General features: G+C 40.0%; 1 protein-coding gene across 5 annotated transcripts in view; it reads right to left on the reverse strand.

The window, feature by feature from the left end:
* Positions 1–1817: 1817 nt before the first annotated feature.
* The window catches only part of dusp8 (dual specificity phosphatase 8), a 53780-nt gene continuing 32665 nt past the window's right edge, over positions 1818–22932 (reverse strand). For 3 of the 5 annotated variants that reach the window (XM_015382291.1, XM_015382289.1, XM_015382292.1), the window contains exons 4-7: positions 6657–6823; positions 6405–6564; positions 5865–5988; positions 4374–5586 (exon numbers count right to left, since the gene is read on the reverse strand). In XM_015382291.1, the coding sequence (XP_015237777.1) occupies positions 4374–5586; positions 5865–5988; positions 6405–6564; positions 6657–6823 (1664 nt within the window). Of the gene's footprint in view, positions 5587–5864; positions 5989–6404; positions 6565–6656; positions 6824–12006; positions 12201–22932 lie in introns of those variants that run through there. The other 2 variants (XM_015382294.1, XM_015382293.1) reach the window with 2 other exon arrangements.

Here is a 22932-nt window from a genome sequence, read left to right on the forward strand (position 1 = left end):
ATCCTTAAGTCTGCATCTGTGTAACCTTATTGGTTTCTAGTAATGATGCTTAAATTGTATTAATCTCACCTGATTTCTTAAGAGAGTTTTTTTTTTTTCAAGTTTTGACACATTTTTATTCCAACCTAATTGAGTAAATGACAGCTTCAGGTCCCTCCCAGATATGTTCAGTGTGACTGGTAAATCACTATTTTGTTGAATTATTTTAGAATAATATTTAGAGAGGATTTCTGTGTCATTTTAAGAGAGTTATTAACCAGAGCGGATTTATTTAAGACAGTTAGTTGGAAGCTAAACACTGAAAATAACTAATATCTCACCTGTAGGTATTGCCAAAATGTAAATGAGTAAAGACTGGATGGGTCTTCAGCTAGAAGTCAGTAGTCATTTGTTTGGGGATTGAGAGGCATGCTTGCTTTATTTTCCATTTCAAACCATGGGGGTGCTCTCTTAGATGTTAAAGATCAATAAGGTAAATGTTTAAGACAAAATACATAAAGTATGAGTTTTGGTAAGCCCATACATCCTTGATTTAACGGCACTTTTACATTTTCTAATCACATTTATAGCCCTTTATAGAGCAAGTTACACTTTTAAAACCCTTGCATACCCCTTACAAATGGAGTCCCCACTCAGTGAGATCTAGAAGCACAAGATTGTTATCCAGCCTATTGGCAAATATACAGTACTACTACATGGGTGTAGATGTAGTTTTGGTATTTGAGCAATTAAATCAGCCCTCGAACTATATATTACCTACTTTAAATTAAGTTGAAAAAAAGTTAACAAGTTAAGAAAGAAGTTAAAAAGCTAATTGAAAAGTTAAAAATGAATAAGCTAAGTTAAAAAGCAAAAAATGTAAGCGCCTGTATCAGCATTAATGTTCTATAAGGTTATGAGATAACAAAAAAAGTGTTTCTTTCACTCTGAGCGTTTTTTTTTACTGAATTTTTCTTTTATAGAGGAGCTGTTGTTTTTTGCTTTTTATATATATATTACTGTAAATGGTTGTTTCTTTATATTACATTGGTATTATATTGGCCATTAAAATATGCATATTTTTCAATATTGCAAAGGTAATAAGTTCTTGTGATGGATTTCAATAACACTCTTGGCTTGAAACTTTTCATTTTCAAAGTTTTTCACTGAGTCCCCTATAAAGGGTTAAAAACATTTAATTGGGATATGAATGGGAAAAATCTACCCAAAGGATAAATCTACTTACATTTAAACTTCTTACAAAAAAAAAAAAAAAAACTAAAACAAAAATTATAATTCATGCAGCTGTCAAAATAGTATATTTTTAGAGCTTTTCCCTAAAGAATATTAAAATAAGGTTTTTAAGTTGGATATTTTTATCTGACATAAATACAATATATTTGCACCTTCATACTGGGTTATGTGTCCCAGATCATTTTGTGCTGTTTTTACTTACAACATTCAATTTTAGATTATTATTAACCAAGGAAATACTTTTTGAGAAACATTTTGATCTGAGCTTTAGGTTTTCTACAAGTTGGAAAAATAAATATTCTATCTATCTATCTATCTATCTATCTATCTATCTATCTATCTATCTATCTATCTATCTATCTATCTATCTATCCATCTATCCATCCATCCATCCATCCATCCATCCATCCATCCATCCATCCATCCATCCATCCATCATGCCACCTAAGTGTTGAAAATCTGCTCAAAACTCAGTTGTCTTGTTTTTGTTCTTGGATTATTAGGCAGTCCCATGTCTGTACCCCATGCATACAGTACAAACACACAAGAAGCTGAAACAGACAAGAGGTATGTATTTTGTCATGTCTGTATTTTTGTCTCATTTTCACAAAACATGTACAGGGGAAGGAAAAGCCTTTCAATAGAACCTGAGGTATTTTTGCATCAAGCAGCCTAAGGTATCAGGATTTCATTTTACAAACTTGTCAGATTTATCAGTGTTCTTAGATGCGTGGCTATGTACCATAATAATAATAATAATAATAATAACAATGTAGCAAATGGGACAGCCTGCATCATTCTTGTTATATAGCATAAATAACAATTCTTAAAAATATAGGGAAAAAGGGGGAAAAGGTTCCTCAGGAAACACATGACTATCTGAACTTGTAGCTGTAGCAGCATAAGGTCAAAAGGTCAGAGATCGCCAGACAGTAAAGCTAATCCAGGGTCAGAATAAAAATATCAACACATTTTACACTATAAATAAATAATCCTTCTCACGCCAGGAGAGTGAGTTTACTTTCTTTCTTTCCCCTTTAAAAAAATGAAGGTCCTGATTAGATTTCTTCCAATTGTGTTATGCTATTGTGATCAAAGCTTTGGAAATTTCTAAATGATTTTAAAAACAGAGAGAGGGTGCTTCATGGACATGCATTGTGCTGATGTACCAGCAGCTGTGTACCCTGTGTTGGGCTTGGCTCACCATAGATCCCCTGAGAATGAACGAACGGGTGCATGTAGGGATTCATGTGTGAATATAATGTAAGCATAAGGACCATAAATTGTGATGTGAATGTTTGTCTAGTTTCAGCTGTTGTAGGAAACCATGTGATGCTGGCTCGGAGTGGGTCTTAAAACCGTGAAAGTGTGTACCTGTTTGCATACACAATGTCAAAAAGTATTGGCCCCTTGAACATTTGTTTTGATTTAGCATTTTTTTGCCTCAAACTGACGTCTTTCATGCTATCAAAAACATGTACAGTAAATACAAAATAACGTTGAAAACGCTGATCTCATTTGTTAAGATATTAAAAACCATCCAAACCAACTTGACCTGATCACAAAATATAATTAATCTGTATTGCAAAGCAAAATCAAAATCAATGAGTAAGGGGCAAACACTTTTCCACAGGACTGATGCTGCTGTAAGTCGGGCTCATTTTTCAACTTATATGAGTGCGATCAAAGAGTTGTTTGGCCACTCTTTGCTTGTCTTCTCACAGCTGAAATAAACAGTCTTTTCAGTCATTATTGAGCCCTCAGTTGTGACAAACTCCTGAACTCACAATATAGACGACCTACTCTGATGGATCTCATCAGTGGGACGCCCTTCTTTCTACAAAACAAGAGGCAAAAACTTTGCTTTCGGAGTATCATGTCGCCAGAATGTGAATGGTAATCACTCAGCAAGAAAGTGTATCTCAAACTCATACATCACTTTCTCAAAAGAAGGAACAGCACATGTCGTTTGCTTGAACTTTTGTTTGAATGTGTGTATTTGTAATGAGCGTGTGTTCATAAATACCATACAGCAAATAATAACAATTCAACAGAAGAAAATAACAGAAAACAAAAGAATCCACAAAACATTATATTATTTCTCATTACCAGAATGAAGCAATACAATAAATTAAAAACTAGAATTGAACAAAAGTTCATCAAAATTGCTATATATATTCATATTGTATATATATAGTATTTGTCTGTCTGTAGTCAGCCTTTCAGGTGCATGCTCTCTTGGGGCCATAGATGGTGGCTAGGTTCAGTGGGAAAAGGCCTGGGGGGGGAGGAGGATCCAAAAACCTTGGTCTCGTCATGCTGTTAACATTTGAAACAAAAGGAGCTAAAGTCAGGAAAGATGCACTGTGCTTTGGAGGGACACACCGTCCATTGACACTAGTCCTTTCTTCGACAGAATGTAGAGGATCCTTCGTCACTTGACTGCAGTACCGTCTTTAAGTCAAGTTTGTTGGACCTCTCTGCTTTGTGCTGTGATAATAGAAGGAGACTATTAAGGAGTCCACTGCTGTTGTTGGTGTTGTTTTGCAGCATTTGGGGCGGAAAAAGCCACAAGTAGGAAGTTGGTGGTGGGGCGGATGGAGCCGTGCATGGTTCTGAGGTTCTTTGATACGGGGATGGAGATTTGAGACGAAAGATGGGGCTCGGATCAAATCACAAGCTGTACACCCACGGAAGCACACACTACATTTAACCACAGGCAAACATTATGAGTCTGAATATCAGGAAGTTCTATTTAATAGGATGCAATGTGTGCTTGGGGTGATATCCTTTAACCTGTGGTGGAGATCACATAAATAAAAGTTGCAGTACCAACAGTCACACCTTCATTTCCCCTTTCCCCAGGCGCTTCCCTCAAATTTGTAAGAGGATGAGTATGGCTACCTAAACACCACATCTGAGGCTCTGTCAGTCCAGGTTTGCAAACTGTTCACATTAACTCTCAGCTTGAATCTGTCCTTCTCTCAGTTGGAGTCTTTAACACTGTCTGTGGAGAGGAGCTTTAAAAAATCCCAACAACCTTCGTCTGCTCCATCTCATTGTTCCTTTTCTTGCACTCCCTTTAGAAACAGGTCCATTTTTTGTCCAAACAGGACAGCTTGGATCAGGTCCATTATCTGTCAGGACACTTCAATGATCTCCATGCTTCCAGAGAAGCTTGACTGTTTTCCAATTTTCCCCAGCTCTTCCCTGGCTCTCGTCTCAGAAATTCCCTCCTCGAACTCCATCTGGCAGCTGCGCCGCTTAAACTGTTCTGATGCAGGTACACTGCTGCTGGAGCTCGTGGATGTGGAGTCCCAGTGATCCCTCTGAGTCTGAGACACCAATGACTTTTCCCTCTGGGATTTGTCCCGTAACCTTGCGCCTTCGCTGCACCCAAACGCCATGTACACCGAGCTGCTACCAAAGCGGACTGATGACTCCTCTACCCTTCCCTCCTCTCCTCCCAGCTCCATTTCTCCCTTGCCACCTTCTTCTGCTCCAAAATGCCAGGGAGCATCTGTGGTTGGAGTAACTGGGGTGACGGGAGTTGTAGCCTGAACAGTGTCTCTGTGTTTGGTCCACATAGCCCCAGATCCTAAAGTCGGCAGGGAGGGTAGTGAGAGCAGCGGGGAGCCCCTAAGATTTTCTTCCAGGCTTGGGCTCTTGTGGTCCAGTGACAAGCTGAGGGTCTGTGGAGGATGATGTGGATGCGAATGGACCGGAGAAGTGCCACAGCTGTGCTTGGTTTTTCGTCTGGATCTGGATGAGGAGGTACCAGACCGATGGACACCATCACTTCCACCCAAACCACCTATGCTGCCCCCGCTGCTTGGTGAGGGGAATGGAGAATCGAATGAGCCGGGGCTGTCTAGGATGGGCGATTGTGAGCAGACACCATTGGAGGTGCCTGTCCCTGGGCTGTCAAGTTTGCACAATTTGGGGATGTCTTCAGAATGAGTGGGTGCCATGCTGGGGCAATGTGAACTGTTAGGAGAGTAGACAGACTTAATGTCCAGAGAGAAGGAGCGTTTGAGCCGGTTAGTGTCCATGATTCTCTCTGCGGAGAGGTGCAGGCCATTAAAGCCCTGCTGGAGGGAGGTGGGAGATGGCAGTTTGGGTTCAGTCTGGGCGTGATGATCTGCTACAGATGAGTCACTGCTGTTGAGATGACCGTTGATCTCCAATCCAGAAGAGACACCATTAATATCTGAGCTTTGTTTGGAGTTGTTTTCAGACTTCTTGTCGTCAGTGGTTAAAGCTTGTAGTAACCGCAGGCCCTTCTCAAACTCCAGCAACTGACCCAAGAAGTTAAAGTTGGGGGATATGGACGGCCTCCTGTCCTTTACAAACCTATGGGGAAGAACAAGAGTTTTCAAAAAATTAGTGAACGAAAAACTAATAAAATGAATACAATATAGCCTAAAGTCAACTGAGGAACAACTATTGTACTGATGAACAATATGCATTAAACTGCTTTGTCCTTTCAGGGCAAAGCAAACACTTTTGTTAAACTGTAACCTAGAAACTGTCTTAACATAACTAGGATTTCTTCTTTCAGCAAGGACTCATCTTTTCTCTAAAGATGACACCTTAGCTTAGCTGGAGGTGGCTGGAAGGCACAAACATACCTGTAAGCATCATCAGATGACAAGCCCATTGTCTTCATAATGTAAGCAATGGCGATGGTGGCTGATCGTGAGATTCCAGCAAGGCAGTGCACAATCACTCTGCAGTTTGACACCTTAGCTTTGTCTGTTTGGAGCAGAAAAAAGCAAGTTTTAATGAACAAAAACAGTAGATACTTACGCAACAGTCTAAAGCCCTAACATGACTAGTATTTCAAAGTATTTCAAAGCTGTCTGGTTCCTACAGAGGGCCTGTTTTTAAAAACACATGATTTGAGATGGCAAAATGAAATAGGATTATTAGGCTTCCATAAAATATTTCTAAATTCCCATTTCGTCTCATCAACCAAATATTTCATCCCGTTTCAATGAGCTGGATTTACTTTAACATCTAGGAATGTACCTAAAACGCATTTTCACTGTGATAACATCCAGAAATGCTGTTCGGATACCACAGGAGAGGAATTAACTCTCCGGCAAAGAAAGCTTTCATGGTTTTGTTTTGCTCTGCTAATCTTTACCTAAAGTTCAAAGTTCTCCTACCTATGAACTCATTTGTTTTGTCCAGCCAGGGCAGAAGTTTTTCGCAGTAGTTGTCGTTCACTGGGATACGCATAAAATGGTTCTCGCTGATGAAATCTGGTTTGGGACAGGTGTTGCTTGCATTCAACACATAGGTGATGCCATTCTGAGCCATCAGTTCCTGTATAGATAGGATGAAAAGAGGTTTAAGTTTAAGTATGGTTGTTTGGATTAGTGTTAGGCTAATTTTCACCATTATGGAGAAAATCTCACCTTGTTGAGAACATCCTTTTGTGAACCCAGGTAGAGGTGTGGAAGGATGCGAGTAGGTCCTACATTTGCCACAGGCAAACAGGGCTGGGACAAGCTCATAGGGAGTGCAGTGGCAGGCTTCCCCTCGCACAGGCCGGGGAAACAGGAGGAAAAAGCTGCAAAACCTCCTGCAGAGACAGAGAAGGCAAGAACCGGTTAGGTGATTTAATGATTTTCCACAGCGTAGTCACATAACACAGTGGAAACTCCGTTTTCGTCACCATTAGCACGGCAGACAGACGTTCAATAGGCATTTGGAAGCTAAATCTAGGCTACAATGTCTGGTTCCAGCTTAGTGAAAACAGAAGCAAAAGAAAAGAGGCTCTCTGTGCTTCTGTGTGCAACTTGGGTTAACTGCTGGGCGGCCAGGAATGCACGTCTGGCCCTTTAAGAGGCAGGCGGCTCCCCTTTTGGCATATGTGAATGTGTGTGGCTCTGTTTCCTGCATGAGCTCATGTCCTGTAGCAGTGCATTGCGTCAGGCTGAGGGAATGAGAGAGGCCACAGGTGCAGGCCCAGGACAGAGGCCTAGAAACATCCCACTGACACCCACCCACACACCCCTCACACACACACACACATATTAACACATGGAGAGCATAATCTGGTTTTCAACATATGCTTAAAATCCACTCTCACTTGCTTTTATAGTCTCTCTGTCTAATGCAAGCACACATGCACACACATATCCTCATAATAATCATAATTACTCTGCAGCAGTGTGGTTGTATAACTATAAGGTAGGAAACAGGGTGAGGATTTAGGAGAGTGTGTGTTGAGGAGTGGGTAATGACCTCGCTGCCAAGTGCTGAAAGGAAAAGGGAGGGCTTCAAGGAAACCTTTGAGCACCGGAGAAGGAGATTAGAACCTAATCTAGTTTCAGCCCTGCCGGACCAAATCTGGAATGTAGAGCGAACGTTAAAAACACATATGATCACAGGGTGAGCTTGAATGAGACATGACATCACTGCTAGAAGCAGTAAGTGAAACTGTCTATCCAAGCAGGTCCAATTGTACCCAGATGCAGAAAGTGGCTAATGAACACAGGAAACATTATGTAAGGACATGCTCTCCTACATGAATAAGAAATATTCACTTCAGGACAGCATGAAAAAAAAACATGACCTCGTGCTGTTTTAGGTTCACTGTGCCTTTAAGAGCAAAGCAAAGAAGGCCTGTCTGTTTCCAGCTATTAATGGCAACCGGCAGAGCGATGACATCACTGCTTTCCTTGGTAGAGGGGGGTGGAGTGCAGAGATGGATAGATGCAAACAGAATGATCAGATAACGATTTAAGTGGAAAAACTTAACGTAGAAGCTGAGGGTGGGCTGTCATGCTAGAACAAGCATTAATGTGCTGAAATAGTTGGCTTTAGGCCTCCCTGTGACAGAGAGCCTCCCTCTAATTGATAAAACAGAAGAGGAAATGCTTCTAGAAGGGCTTCCTTCTCGTTTGTCTTTTCCCAGGGAACCTTTGTCACAGAATATACACAAAAATAGATGATAAATAGGGTGTACTGTATGTGTTTGAGGAAATGATGCATTCCTGCAGGCAGATAAATCAACAGCAAAAAACAAACCCTCATGTCAGACGGCAACCGCTTCCCTTTTTGTGTGCAGAAATTGTTAGAGAGTTGTTAGAAGGTCTACGGACAGGATGTTCCACATATTTAGTGGATGAGGAGAAAGTGTGTGTGTGTGTGTATTTGCATGCACTCTTTGATCTGGATTTATAATTACTGCAGTGGACTTTGTCCTGTGTTAACATTTAAAAAGCAGAGAGTGCTACTGAGACGGTGACTACTGCCACAGAAAAGGATTAGAGTCAGAGATAAGGAGCCAGAATGAGTGCACTAGCCTGCTTTTTTAGGAGCGATTACATTACAGAGGCATTACGTCAATTACAAAACACCTTCCTGTGGTCAAAGATTTACACCGCTGCCTCTAATGGGCATTAGTCACAGAGGAGATAGCGTGCTAGTGGCACTTCGTCACCTGAACCGGCTCTACTTATGCTGCCATGACAATGAGGAAAAGCAGAGAAGTTGATGACAGCTGGTTTGACGTGTCCTATTAAAGGGCACCAAAACAGAAAGGAAAAAAAAAATAATCCACCATAATGGATACGGTAATACCCAAAAAGGTCTAAAGTCATGGTGAAATAGTCACCACATGTAAATGATGAGTCCATTCCAAACTAAACAAATAGTACACTCACAATGGAGTCATAGAAAAACCCTGTACATGGGGATGACATCAGGAAGTTACATACGAAGCGGTGAGTTCACCCTTAATACAGCGTGCTATTGAGGAAAAGCAACATCCTATTGCGTTGAACCCAAAAGATGAACTAAACGCGCCGAAAGGCAAAAATAAATGCATTTAGAAAATGAACACAAGTGTTCTCTGTTGGAAAAGGAAAAGTTGTCACGCTGGAGTCATGAAAATGTACTCTGACAGGATGTGACCAAACAAGTTCTGAACAAACACTGTCCAACAGAAAAAAAGAAAAAGTAAGAAATGTTCTGGCAAGAAGGAAAACACAACCAGGAAAGAGGGCACTGTGTCGCCATCGGCATCCTTTTTCCGTTCCTCACTGCCCACTTCATCATTTATGCAACTTATTATTTTCCTCTCTGAAGCCAACAACTCAGGCCTTCTTTGTTTGCTTGTGGGAAACACTTTCATTTGCATCCTTTCCTTAGGTTTGACAAAGATTCTCTGGATAAGAAATGAAAAGTGTTACATTGAGAAATAAAATCAGTAATTTCATAATCAAGTTTTAGTTTGAAAAGAAAATGAAGCTCTAAGGTTAAATGGAAAAGCATTTAGAGAAGAGTAACAGCTCATTTGTCAGTATCATGGAGAAGAAAATGAGTAAAAGTGTTAGTTTGGCTGAGACTTTACCTCATATGCTACTTTCTAGACCATAGTAATAACTGGAGATTAAGCAGAAACTGTTTTTTTTTGTATTTTTTTAGTTTAACTGGCCCTTAATGCAGACTGGCCAGATGAAAACTAAAAATCCTCTTCTTTTCCGATAACCACCACCATGACCTGCTACGTAGCATTTGGCCGTTGCTGCAGAAAGAAGACTAAAAATCAGCTTAATTCTGTGTCATATGTCTAAAAATAAAGTTAGGAAAATAACAATTGCTGAAAAAAAGGAGAGATGTTTTCTTGAAAAGTTAGAGGGATCTCTACATTTTTTTTTTCTTTCCCCAAGCTGGGCGGGGGTGAGAGAGCGCAACGCTCCAGCGGATAGCTTGAAGGCTTCCCAGAGTGCAGCAAAGTTACAGTCTTCTGGCAATATCAAAGTGAGAGTAAAGAAGCTTCCCATACTCTCAGCAGTTTAAACAGAGGCTTTTATTTTTTGGTTATGCTAGCTGTTCCAACTTGGAAAATCGCTTAAATAAAATGATAAAGACAGCTAAAAATGTCCACCTTTTAAATAATTTTATCTTTCAAAATAGCAACATCATATTCACAGTAACTGCTCCCTCACAAACGTCATCACTGCTCTAAGAATAAATAATTAATGATAGCTACATGGCAGAAAGGCTGTAAACATATATCTTTAGTAGTCCTTACATTTTCTTATTATAAGTAAAATCAGCTAAAATCGGGATGTGCTGGTCAAAGCTTTGCAAATACAGTGGATTGTTGACTAAATGCTGATGGATTTCTCTTGAATGTAACTGATCCAGTGAAGTGTCTTTTTGATAATGGGCATGTTTCCATTTTAGAGCAGTATTCATTTTTGAAAGGCTCAGCAAAAAGGAATAGAATTGAACCCGAAAAGGGGCTTTCATGAATTTTCAAATACCTTTGATTTTTACTTGTCTCATCACTTGAATAAAAACTGCTAACTATAAAAACTCCTCATGCAGCATCTGCCTGGCATATATTTTTAACATGAGCTCCACATCACAATAAAATCTTTTATGTAGATTTCAGTTGGTGTTTCTACCTTGTCTATCAATATGGATAAAAAGGAAAAGGGTGGAGCAAAGTGCTCCAGGCAAACACACCAACAAGCACCTAAACAGCCCTGGAGTGGGGGGGATGACATGACGCCATCCCTCTGTGGCCCTCCAGCTGTCCCCTACACTATGAGGGGACATTAGCATCTCAATGTAACCCCCCCTCTCCCTCCCTTCCAACATGACATCATTGCACACATGGCCCTCTCAGCTCCACAAAGGCTGTGCTGCAGCCAGAAGAGAAGCATGAGTGTGTGTGTGTGTTTTAGATTGGGCAAGATTGGTCAGAAATAGGCCAACGGACAGAATAGACATGAACTAATAGGGTGAGATCATCGCTTGTCATGCATGGTGTCAGCTTTATGGTTATCATGCTGTCACACCTGCTGGCGGTTACACTGTTTATTGTTCCTCTATCTGGCTGTGCAGATAACGGGTACCTGTCACTTTGATCACCTGCTGTTTTAGCAGTGTTGTGTTACCACATTATAGGCCCATAAAATCTCCTATAATTTAGTCTGCATGTTCAAGTCAGTTCTCACAGAGACTTGCCAACATGCTTTTGTACTTGGACATACAGGGCTATTTTCATCTGATGATGGTAACGGTGCTGATTGGAGAAGCATGTGCTAAAACACAATGGTGGTAAGAGGATAAATCCAAAAAATTATAGAAGATAACAAATGTGAATATGAATTGTGGAACCCTTTTTTTTTTCCTTTCTCCTGAACCCTTGCTCTGCATTGCCTCATCGCTCTGTGTGAAAATGTGCTGTATTACACACCTGCAGTGCAACTTGCACACATTTTGATAACATAATCTCCCAGAGACACACTTCTGCAAAAATGTAAAGTTGTTGAGAAAGCCCTACCATTTTAGTGACCACAGCCTCAGAGTTGATGAACACTGTGTCATACTGCAGGTCAAGGCTCTCAGTAACCCCCCCACCACACTCCGTTCATTGCTTTCCATTTTCATGATGTCATCCTTCTAATCCTCCACCTTCCTATTCTGTCTCACTAAACATGTTACCATCACCAAAAGCATTGTGAAGAAACAGCCGGCAGGTTTAAAACGGTTCCTGCAGTGATGTCTCGCTTTATTTGATTTGAAAGCTTTAATTTCACCTCTGTCCATCTTCCATCTGCAGTATGCATTAATCACAATAGCTACAAGCTGCATGATGCCTTTTGTACCTTTAACAATCATAACTAATGTCTATCTCTCATTAAGTTCTGCACACACAGGTCTTTTATCTCACTGATGTGAACGTTGTTTCCTTCTTGCACACATATTCTGCAGCTATTTATGCTCCACGTGGATACACACCTCGAAGCTCTCTCCCCTGCTTCATCCGGCGGACCCTGATCTTCAGCCTCATGTCTGATTCCTGTAGGTCCGGCCAAAAGCAGTCCTCTGCGGGGGCAATCACCACATCCAGAGGCATCCCCCTCAGTACAAGCTCTGTCTCAAGCAAACACAGCAAGAAATGTTCCTGTGTCCCCTTCTTTCAGAGGCAAAAAGAGTCCAACAAAAAAAAATATATAGCACAAATAGAAGTGCTTTTTCCAAATAAGATTAAATATTTAAAAATTCAGAAAAATCCACTCTTCTTCAAAAAAATACTTCAGAATCCAAAAAAGAAATAAGTCCAGAAGTGTCTGTAGACTTTTCAGGTCAACATATGGCCAAAAAATGTTGTGCCAGAACCACAAAAATTCCTAGAATGCTCCTGCATCAATATATGGCAATTTGTGGTCTTGTGAGGATTATTATCCTCTGTGAGCAAGAAGAAAACAAAATGAGTAGCTAGAAACGCCTGTATGTAAACTCCAGCTGTGATCCGCCTGCAGCTGGTTCCACAGAGCGGCTGTGTTCCTCTGAACGCTCTCTGTGTCTGAGTGTCCACAGCCAGAAGAGCAGTCTGCTATTGTTGTGCCGCTCCAACTCTCCCAGTCTCTGATTCGCTCCGTCACCGGTTTACGCTCCGCCCTCTGCTTCCCTCCTCCTATGACTCTCTGTGTGAGAAGGATGACGGAGCTTCACTCCTCTCCTCAAGCTCTGGGGTTGAATGAGCTCACTTGCCGTGAGCTCAGACTCTAACCAAGCCTTCCTCCTCCTCCTCCCTTTCTCGTGGAGCCAGCGCTCCATCATAGCTAATATCTATGGCATGTAACCACATTCCTTACTCAGCCAGCAAATATGCGGCCACCTCAGGGGCCTAGCCATGAAGCTGGCCTCTCTCAGGACAGGATGAAGGATAAGACGAAGACGACATAAGAGATGCAAAGCTGCAATGCATCAAAACATCTGTGTTGCTAATCAAAAAGAAAACGACTGGCTGCATTTATGTCATTATTTACATAAGAGGCATGTAAAAGAAATACTTGTTTGCTGCTGTGCAAAACTGACTGAATAAATATTTTTCATTGAAATTAGGTTGATTTGACTAAACCTACTGCAGCTTAGTGGCAAACGACACGCTGTTGATATCTGATCTTTCTCTAAAGGTGATGTCATTTGTTTGACCCAAACACTTCCTGTTCAGGTTCATGTTTAATGTGCCAACGGACGCAGTGTTCTCATCCTGTAAGGTGGGGGCAGAGGACAGAGAGGCTACTACAGATGATATGAACCTAAACCTGATGGAGCAGCATAGAAGATGAGACACCAGACAGGCAGCTGGAAGAACGTCTGGAAGTGGGAACCAAAAAACATGTAAAGATTAAAGATAAACAACTGTAGGATACTGAAGGAGAGTCAAAAAGTTAGGGGTACTTTTTTTTTCTCAGTTTGAGAGTAGAGACATTTTTTTTTTATTTAACGAACTTTCTTCACAGATGTGAAATCGGATTTAGGTTTAGACTTTGACTAGGACATTCTACAGTGCAACAATAAAACTGCTGGGTCTACTTTTAAAAAATTGCTTAGAAAGTGAACTAAACTTAATTATCTAATTTGTTTCCAAGTAATACTTTATATTAATTCAACTTAAATGTAAGGCAAATTCAAACTATTTTCCTTACTTCTCAAACTCAGTTATATTATTTAGTTAAAAATAAAGTCATACTCTTTTAGAACCTAATATTGTGGTCTAACTAAAGTTAAAGCAGCTTTAGTAGTAACCTTAATGTGTCATTTCAGTCAGTTCATCATGACAGCATTGCTGTTGGTATAATATGACTGTAAAGTTGGCTTTGAATGGAACAAGAAAGTCAAATCTTGAATCTTTTTACATTTATTATATAAATGTAAACAACAAAACATCACAACTATTACTTTTACAAAGTTTAGAGTTACAGCCTTAGTTGCATAATGCAGTGGTGTCCTGCAAGTTTTACAGATGTCCTTGCTCCAAACCAAGGATTACTGGATTACTTACTTAGCATGCCACCTAGCTCTGGGGCTGCCTGCTAATAAACCATCAGTGTGAATCAGGTGTGTATGTAGCATGTAGGACATGATAGTATGTTTACGTTTGCCATCTTGTTAGAAGGTAAATCTCTGTCCAAGACTCATTTGGCTCCACTGATCTTTCCAGCAGTTATAACCAGCTTTCCTCTCACTGCTGAAGAAAATAATCCTGCAGCATGATGCTACCACCACCATGTTTCAACATGGGCATAATGTGCTGAAGGTATTGTGCAGCATTTTATATGAAGGGCAAAACATTGCAAAGCACCTTTTTCCGATTACCTGGGTACTGAACTACTAACATAACTGTGTTGCTTTTTTCCCCCAGCAATAGCATTCTTGTCCCTGAATGAAAGCTGTCCAGTTGAAGGACTCGTTAGAATATTCTTTAAAACTTAACCATGCTTTTAACAGCTTAATCTTTGACCTGTTTAATGTGTTCCCAGGTCTTCATGACTGATTGCTAATATTCTCTAGGAAACCTTGAATGCCTTCATTTGCACTGTATTTCATATAGGAGTATTACAATAGGAGGGGTTGACACAAGAAATTGCGATTATGAAACTACCTTCTGTTTGTCAACCAAATGGAACCTCAGTGACACCCACTGGAGTTGGAGGATCTAATGAGGCAAATCAGGAATGTGTTCAGAGTGTGTAACTACTTTTCAAACAGTAATCTACAGATCTAGACAAATGGAACTTTGCCAAAGTGGTGAAAGATCCCTCATGTTTTAAAAGAAAGGACAAAAAAAAATGCATGTCATGTTATTTAGTGTCAGCTGCTCCCTGACTGACCTCCCCCCTTGTGGACCCCTGAATGATCAGGGGTGAGAACACAGCCTTACGTCAACCTCTGTTCAGCAGGCGGGCAGCAGACAGAGGAAATAGGTCACTTTGCTGATGATGAGCTTCGTGAAAAATGCAGACAATGGTTTCAGGAGTGTCACCCACCCACACACACACACACGCACACACCCATCCACCCATATACAACGCTGTGTTTTCATGACATATAGGGACATTACATTGACTTGCATTTTATATGTCCTAACCCAGACCCCTACCCTAACCCTAGCTATTACCAACATATACCTAACCCTAACCCAAACTCACAGGACAAAACTTCACCATATGGGGACCAGTTGGATATTTTACAAAACAATGCCACCACATTGGAGGTAAAACATACACACCCACACTAGCATGTTTCTCTATCCTTGTGGGGACTTTCAAGTGACTTCCATTCAATTCTAACCAATTTCTACAGCCTAACCGTGAACCTTACCCTAAACCTAACCATTGCGTGTTCATTACTAACCCTAACCCCAACCTAAACTCAATTTTAACCTTAGTCCTAAAGCTAACACTTAAGCCTAAACAGCATTTGTACCCATAGGGATCAGACATTGGGTTCCACGATGTGCTATAATTTATGGAAAATGGTCCCCACCATGTAGGAAATACACACCCATATTCACACACTTTGCCCATCTGCAGATGGCTGAAGCCCGGCTGGCATGGCACAGTGGTCAACCAGGGTCAATAAACTTCCAACGCAGTGTCCAGTACTAAAGTTTGATTTCACACCTGCACTCAGTTGTTCCACCTGTGTGGCTAGAGGCCACAAAGCTAATTTCACAACAACAGTGGAAGCTAACAACAACACATCAAGTCTCTGGATCTGGTTTTAATGATGACTTTTGTTTTGTTTAATGCTCTTCTTCTGATCCCTTTCCTCGTCCTCCAGTCCTCAGTGGAGTAACAAGGCTCAGAATAGTAGGTGTGTTAATTAGAAGATTACAGCCAAGACACTATAAATGACAGCCAGGCCTTTTTTTATTGACCGCACATGTGTCCTCTGCTGCTACAGAAATAGGTGGGTTGGAAGTCCCCCCCCCCTCCTCTTAGATTTACAGCCTGCTTCTCTGCTACAAGGTTTGTTACTGGGACGACCCAGAGTTTACATCCATATACACAGAACGCTGGAGAGGAGCATGAGATGGAGGCAGCAGATTAAAAGTCAGATGGTGGATGAGGCTATAGGGGGTCTCAAAACTAGAAGCAAGTGTCTGAAATTCTTTGATGGATTTAAGTGATTTAAAAAAAATGCCTACAAAAAATATGTTTTAATTTCAGAGATGATCTAGGTATTTGCTTGTTAACTTGTGAATTCATAATTGTGGGATGTATAACATTTATTTAGTTTATTTCATGTTAATAAGGACCTATTTTTTTTAATCTTTATTAATAAAAGCTTCGTTTTAGGGAGGAAACCGGGTTGTATTTCTCATCTAGTTTTTTTTTTTTTTTTTTTTTTTTTTTTTTTTTTTCATCTAGTTCTTGCAAAAAAAGTTAAAAAACAAACCACTGGACTAGTTCACCCACTCATCTAGTTCTCTTTGCGGAGGTGTTCTCACAATGATTCACATACATTTCTGAATAATTTATTGACAGATCCGTGCTGATAAACATGTGAAAATCGCATTTTAACGATCTAAGGGTGAATAAAAAAAAGATCTAGCTTAGTTAGGTATTTTGTAGAAGTTACCAATTTCAAAATGTTACCCTGGTGTGTTTATTACATGACAAATGAGCAACAATCCAGTTTTTTTCTCCTTAGATGAGGTCTAGTTCAATTATCACTTCAGACAAAGAATTTAACAGGTGTAGTCTATGTCATCTACAAACCAGTTTGGAGAAGTTCCTAATAACTAAAAGTCTACAGCTTGACAGTCTCCCAATACAGTTTTTCTTTCCTTCCACTCAACTTTCCATGAATGTGCCACAAATTGTAAACAGCTGCTTGCTTTAGTCAGGATAACATGTGGGTATCAATAACTGATCCATAATTATGCTGCCCGTTTTTAATTGGTCTGAAGTAAAAGCTAAATTTTCTCTGAAACGACATTGTTAGATTTTCATTGGGAGGAATACATGGGCACGGAAAGTAACATAAATAAACATCTGAGCGATCAATCTGTGTGTTGTGAACTCCTATGGTATCGATTTAATTATTTAAATAAGTCCTACTTTTGGAAATGAGTTAATAATTCCACTATACTCCAATTTATAGTGATGTAGAACCAATTAGTGCAGAAGAATATCGACATACATAAAAATAAGCCTGTATAACAGCCTCTGTTTATGTGCAGTAAACCAGTTTATTACTTTCTCCCTTGGTTGATTGTTGGCCTGGAATGTGTTTAAATTACATAGTTTTTTTTTTTAACCAAAAACTGCAGTGACAAAAAATATTTAGCAGAACAGCAACATCTGCATATTTGGTTAAAATTGTATAATTGTATAGAGCTTTTACGCGCTAATATAATTGTAAGTGGGATTTTTACAGGGTCCTCGAAAAAATCTTATTCTCTTTTTTTTCAAAGAGATTAGCAAAAAAAGGAGAAAGGAAACTTCAGGTATTAAAGATCTAAGCTTTACGCAATAAATTCTTTTTTTCCTTTCCCTTGAAATATTTTGTCAAAGCCAGTCCCCACATTTCCTTCATCTGGGACAGGCAGCAACAGGAGTGTCATCCAACACCGCAGATCATCTGTCAAGATATCGCAGCAGAGGAAGACGTCATTCTCTGGATCCAGCAGGTTAGGGTGATGAGTTTAGCTTGGCGATGGTTCATGCGCTGGGAGGACAGGAGAGGTGTGAGCTGTGCAAAGGTGAGAGGAAAAAGGATAGGACAGCCCTGCAGGGGGGAAGGGGGGTCAGGCAAAGGGTGAACAGTTATTTACTCCAAAAACATGCAAGGGTAGGCTTGTGCACATGGAGGTGTAATTTTTTTGTATGTGCATGTGTGTGTGCTTGTGTGTGTTCTGGTCGTCAGGGGATCAGTAACGACGCTGCTCTTGCAGTGATGTAATGCTTACAGGAGAACACAGCTGCCATGCCTGGGGGGTGAGGTAGTCACCAAGGGAGAATGAGGGCGGATGGATTGAGCTAGTGAGGGTGGGGGAAGTGGTAGAAGAAAGAGGCTGGGGGTCTGGTGAGTGAAAGGGGGGGGAGCTGAATCTATAAAGATAAATTGATAATAATGATGTAGACCTTTGAACATGAATAGAAGAAATATCAGGACAGGAAAGATGAAAATAATTCATCCTCTCTAATCTGTATCTCTTTTAACCCTTAGTTGGCTGAGGTTGATCTGATGACGGATATTTAGTCCCAAACCTGCAGATAAACATCTCCCTTCATTAAATATGTGCACGAATAAATTGGGGCACTACTTCAACATATGCGTGATCATGCATTGAGTGACTTCATCCATGTCTGCCCGGCCTGGAGGGGAGGCTCCACTCACATAAGTCAAAAAGCAGACCCCCTACCCTCCAAACAACTTAACCCCCTGGAGGCGCTCTGCACCCGTGGCTACAGCGCCAGTAAATCTGCCTCAGTGGAGAGAAGTGAGTTTACGTTCGCATATATCCTCACACACTCACATTCAGTGTGCAGAAGCGGGTATATGCACCAAATGGGGCTTTCAGAACCAGACGGGCCCTCATAAACCAGATGAAGTACTTAAAAATCCCAGTTGGGGGTGTCGTGTGTGCAGCAGTGTGTGGAGACAGATAAGAGCTTTTACGCGCTAATATGAATCACCAACAGGGAACTATTAATATTATTGCTTGTTAAGCTTAGGCATTTACCTTTCTGTGTTTGGTTAAAGTTTGAGTTTATCTAAGCTGAGAGAGAAAAAAATAACAGGTTTTGACAGAGGTTTGACATACATGAGTCATGGATGTGTGAGAGTAAAACAAAGACCTGCAATCTGCATGAACAATGTGCATTGGCCTGGTGTATTGAAAAAACAAATGTGTTGATATTCCTCTCAGTCCTGATTTCCCCAGAGGTGAGTTTGTCTGCACAGATTCCTCGGAGCACAACGGATGGCTGTTTTATTCAAAATGCTAATAAACAGCAGAGATGCAAAGGGTTTCCTGTGTACAGGAGAAAGCACTGAGGCTGCAGAAACACGTCACCCTCTTTCTCAAACCTACAGTAGAGAGGATTCTTCAATGTTTTTTTAATCAAAAAACAAAATTTTCAAATTTCCCAGACTCTGTTCTCCAGATGAGTTTACTTTTAATTAGGGCTTCAACTTACAATATTTTTGCAAATCGATTAATCTGTCGATTAGTTTCTCGATTAACCAATTAATAATCGGATAGCCAAAGCTTCCTCAAAGGAGATTTTTTATGAATTGAAACCAGGTGAAAATAAAATGTTTCCACTTGAGCAGTTCTGAATAGAGCATATTGACAAATGAAAAAAAGTCTTTTTTTCACAATTTAAAAAATAATTACAGCTCTAAGCAGCTCTAAACAGCTGAAATCATCTTTTAGAGTCTCTATACTTTACTTTAATCTATACTCTACTGACAATTAATCGATTGCTAAATTAGTTGATTTATTTATTTCAATAATCGATTAACCACTATTAATCCGCCCTACTTTTGATATCAAAATATAAAAAGTTTAACAGAATTATGGCTAAAAGAATTGATGGATGGATCCACAGAATATGAAATATTACAATCTCAGAATATTTTTCCTACTTTTAGATACCTGGAAGCTAATTTAAATTTCAAACTTTTCCAGACTTCTCTGGACATAGCAGGAACCCATGCTAGCAGCACCATAATACCAGAATATTACTCTCAGAGGGAGGAGCTGACAGGAGACCACTTTAATGAACCTGCACTGCTGATATATTGAGACAGCTAGGCTGGTCTGGGATCAGTTGGGTGTTAATTAGCTCCTATAGGCGCAGCAGGAGGCCTCACACACACACAGTCCTCACAGCAGAGCTGAAAGCCACGCCATCTGGTCCTCTGATAATTCAGTGTCCTCCACTGTCTCGTCTACCTGTCTTGCACTCAAACAATGGCGTCAGACTGAACTGGTGTGTCTCTATGTGTGGTTTGATGAGTCTGACAAATTTATTCAGCTAGAAAACCAAAAATATTTCCGTGAAGCCCACTGTGAGAATAGTCTGATAAAGGTTTATGAGCACTTTTTTCCCCCTCTGCTTCTGGAATCTTTAGTGCCTTTTTAACCAATAAAATATTTAAATGTTCAGCTCCTTAAGAGTAGGAAAACTGGACATTTAATGGAAAAACTTTAGCAATTTTTACATTTATACTTGTTTTTAGATATTTTTATCAATGTTCTTGTTAAAGAAAAATTAATGGCTAAAGTCTTCCAACTACTGCATCAGTTTGTACTAATAAGGTGTTATTTCTTCTACTTTTTTTTTTTACTAAAAACACCATTTAAACTTGCAACGTGTCACAAGACATTAGGCAACTATTCAAAGTACTACTTGGGGCTAAACTTAAACTTCATCAGCATATTTCTAGTAATACTTTGACTTTATACAATGAAACCCTGTGACGCCTCTCTTCTCTACTTCTGCTTTTTCATTTAGCCTTTAAATGCTTTGAATGCTTTAAGCCGTCTTAAAGCATTCACCAAGCCTAGTTTATTTTTTCTAAACCCCATAGTACATTGATGTCAAGTTAAGAAAAAAATCCACTCATATTCCAGAGACAAATGCAGTGGCAAACACCAGAATATTTGAAAAAAAAAAAAAAAAAAAAAAAAAAAAAAAGACAAAACTTACTAAACAGATGAATTATATACAGAAAGAAGCATTTTGTCATGCAGGGTGTGGATTTGGGTGTAGAATATACGATAGTGTGTTGGTATCACAGCACTTCAGGCCAAGGTCAGATTTTCTGACCCTGCCTTTGAGAGCGCGGGGCTGTGTGTGTCTGTGTGTGTATCCATGTGTGTTAATGTGTCACATCCACAGCGCAGTAGTGACATCATGCTGTCAGCCACAGAAGAACAATAGGAAAGCAATGACGTGATGCAGTGAAAGGAACCGGACAGGCTGTCTGTGTGAGCACCCTGCCAAGCCTAGATCCCACTGGTAAATCATTCCTGAAGCTCAATTGGAAATCTCTTCCCGGCTTAGTCTGATAGCTGTTTTATATTAATGCACGAGGAGAAGCGCATTCTCAAGACATGTACGGTTGCATTTGTACATGCTGGGCTCTCTAGGCGTCTCCCTTTCACCTCAGGGAGCCATGATGCTCCCTTATCAGTAACAGGAAATGATTACACAACACAAGGGGAAGTGGCCTTTCTTTACTGGACTGCTTTCTTCTATGAATGTGTGTACCTAGTTGTGTATGGTTGACATTTTGTTTATGTGTCTGTGCAGAGGAAGAGATAAACAGACGATGAAAAATTATCACAAAATGCTGTGCTGCATTCCTGATATTAGGTCCTAGGCTTCCCTGGAACTCCAAAATTAGTCTAGTTGATGTAAATGAAAATCTTCTTCCACTCATTAGGAAACAGACAAAGATCAAGAATTTTAAAAGTTAGATGTAATCGTCTAAAAAAAACCAAAAACAAAACGCTATTAAATGTTTTGTAAGTGGCATGACTATCTTCACTTTTCCTGTTCTTTGCAAAGTTTTCTGCCAGTTCAGACGAAAACGTTTCATAAACAACTATATGAGCGAATAGGAACGCAGTGCTGTAGCATACCAGAGATAAAGTGCATCAAAAACAGCGCGATGATAAACAGGAATCTACCATTGTTCCAGGGAATGACGCTATGAGAGGAACTGCTGTAGGCAGTCCTAGCATGAAAGGAATGCAGTGGATGCAGGCCAGGAATGAGTAGGGTAAATCAGCGTAATTGTTAGTTTCTCCTTTCCCTTTTTCTTACTCCTTCTGGAAATTTCCACTCCACATGTTTGTCAGAAGCATCAGCTGGAACGCTGCAGCGGTAAACTCACGGCACAGCAAACAAAGAGCAGAGCACTTGGCCCAAATTCATGAGGAGCTATGAGTTATGAGCTGCTGATCCCTGGTCCCAGGTTAGCTTAGCTGTTCAGCCGCCGCTTCTGTTGACCCGATGTGTTGACACTACCTAGGTAACGATTTAAACAAACTATTTTTATCTCATGTAGGACAAATGCCTGAAAGTGGTTGGCCAGGATGTTTGGGCCTTTAGATAGATTTCAAAAGCAGGAAGGTATGAACTATGAATGGACTGTATAAGCATTACATCCAAAGTATTTTTAGGGCACTTCACTCATGCAACAGGGCAGCGACATTTTTGAGAGGAGAAAAAGCTAGTATTTCCAGTGGACATTTAATATTTAAAGAAAAAAATAAGAAAAAAACATGTTGAAAGTATTTTGCAAACGGTTGTAGTGTGCAGATAAATTTAGCATCAGCTCAGACATTACAAAGGATACCAGCATTCGCTCATGACTCTGTTAGGGTTCAAGCAAACATTTTGCTCCATATGATTATAAATAAAACATTTGCCAATTAAAAAAAACTGCAACTCTCCAGAAAACAAAAGAAAGAAAAAAACAAGACAAGAGGCTCTAAGCAGTGTCTTAGTTTGATAATTCCTCAGACCAGCCAAATGCAGATATCCTGACAAATGTGTTATGATCATCAACATTTGCTTTGCCCTACACTCTGCTTTGGAACGCTAATCATACCCAGCAGTCTGGAAATAAAGTGAAACAGAATTTAACAATTAAGAAATCACAAGAAAGACAATTAAATGTGGATTAAACTATTGTAAGTTATAAAGATTTAATAGGAACACTATAAATATCTATATCTCTTATGAGGAGAAATTACAGCATTTTTAGGATCTTTATCAAAGCCATTTTGAGAAAAGACAAGTCCGAAAGTCTTTTTAGATGGTTACCACTCCTGGTGTCTTTTCCACCACGTTCAACATCATCCCTTCCAGAGAACTTTATATAATCATGTCCTCCTTCTAAACA

The sequence above is a fragment of the Cyprinodon variegatus genome, unplaced genomic scaffold (genome assembly GCF_000732505.1).
Source record: "Cyprinodon variegatus isolate N-32 unplaced genomic scaffold, C_variegatus-1.0 Scaffold254, whole genome shotgun sequence".
NCBI lineage: Eukaryota > Metazoa > Chordata > Actinopteri > Cyprinodontiformes > Cyprinodontidae > Cyprinodon > Cyprinodon variegatus.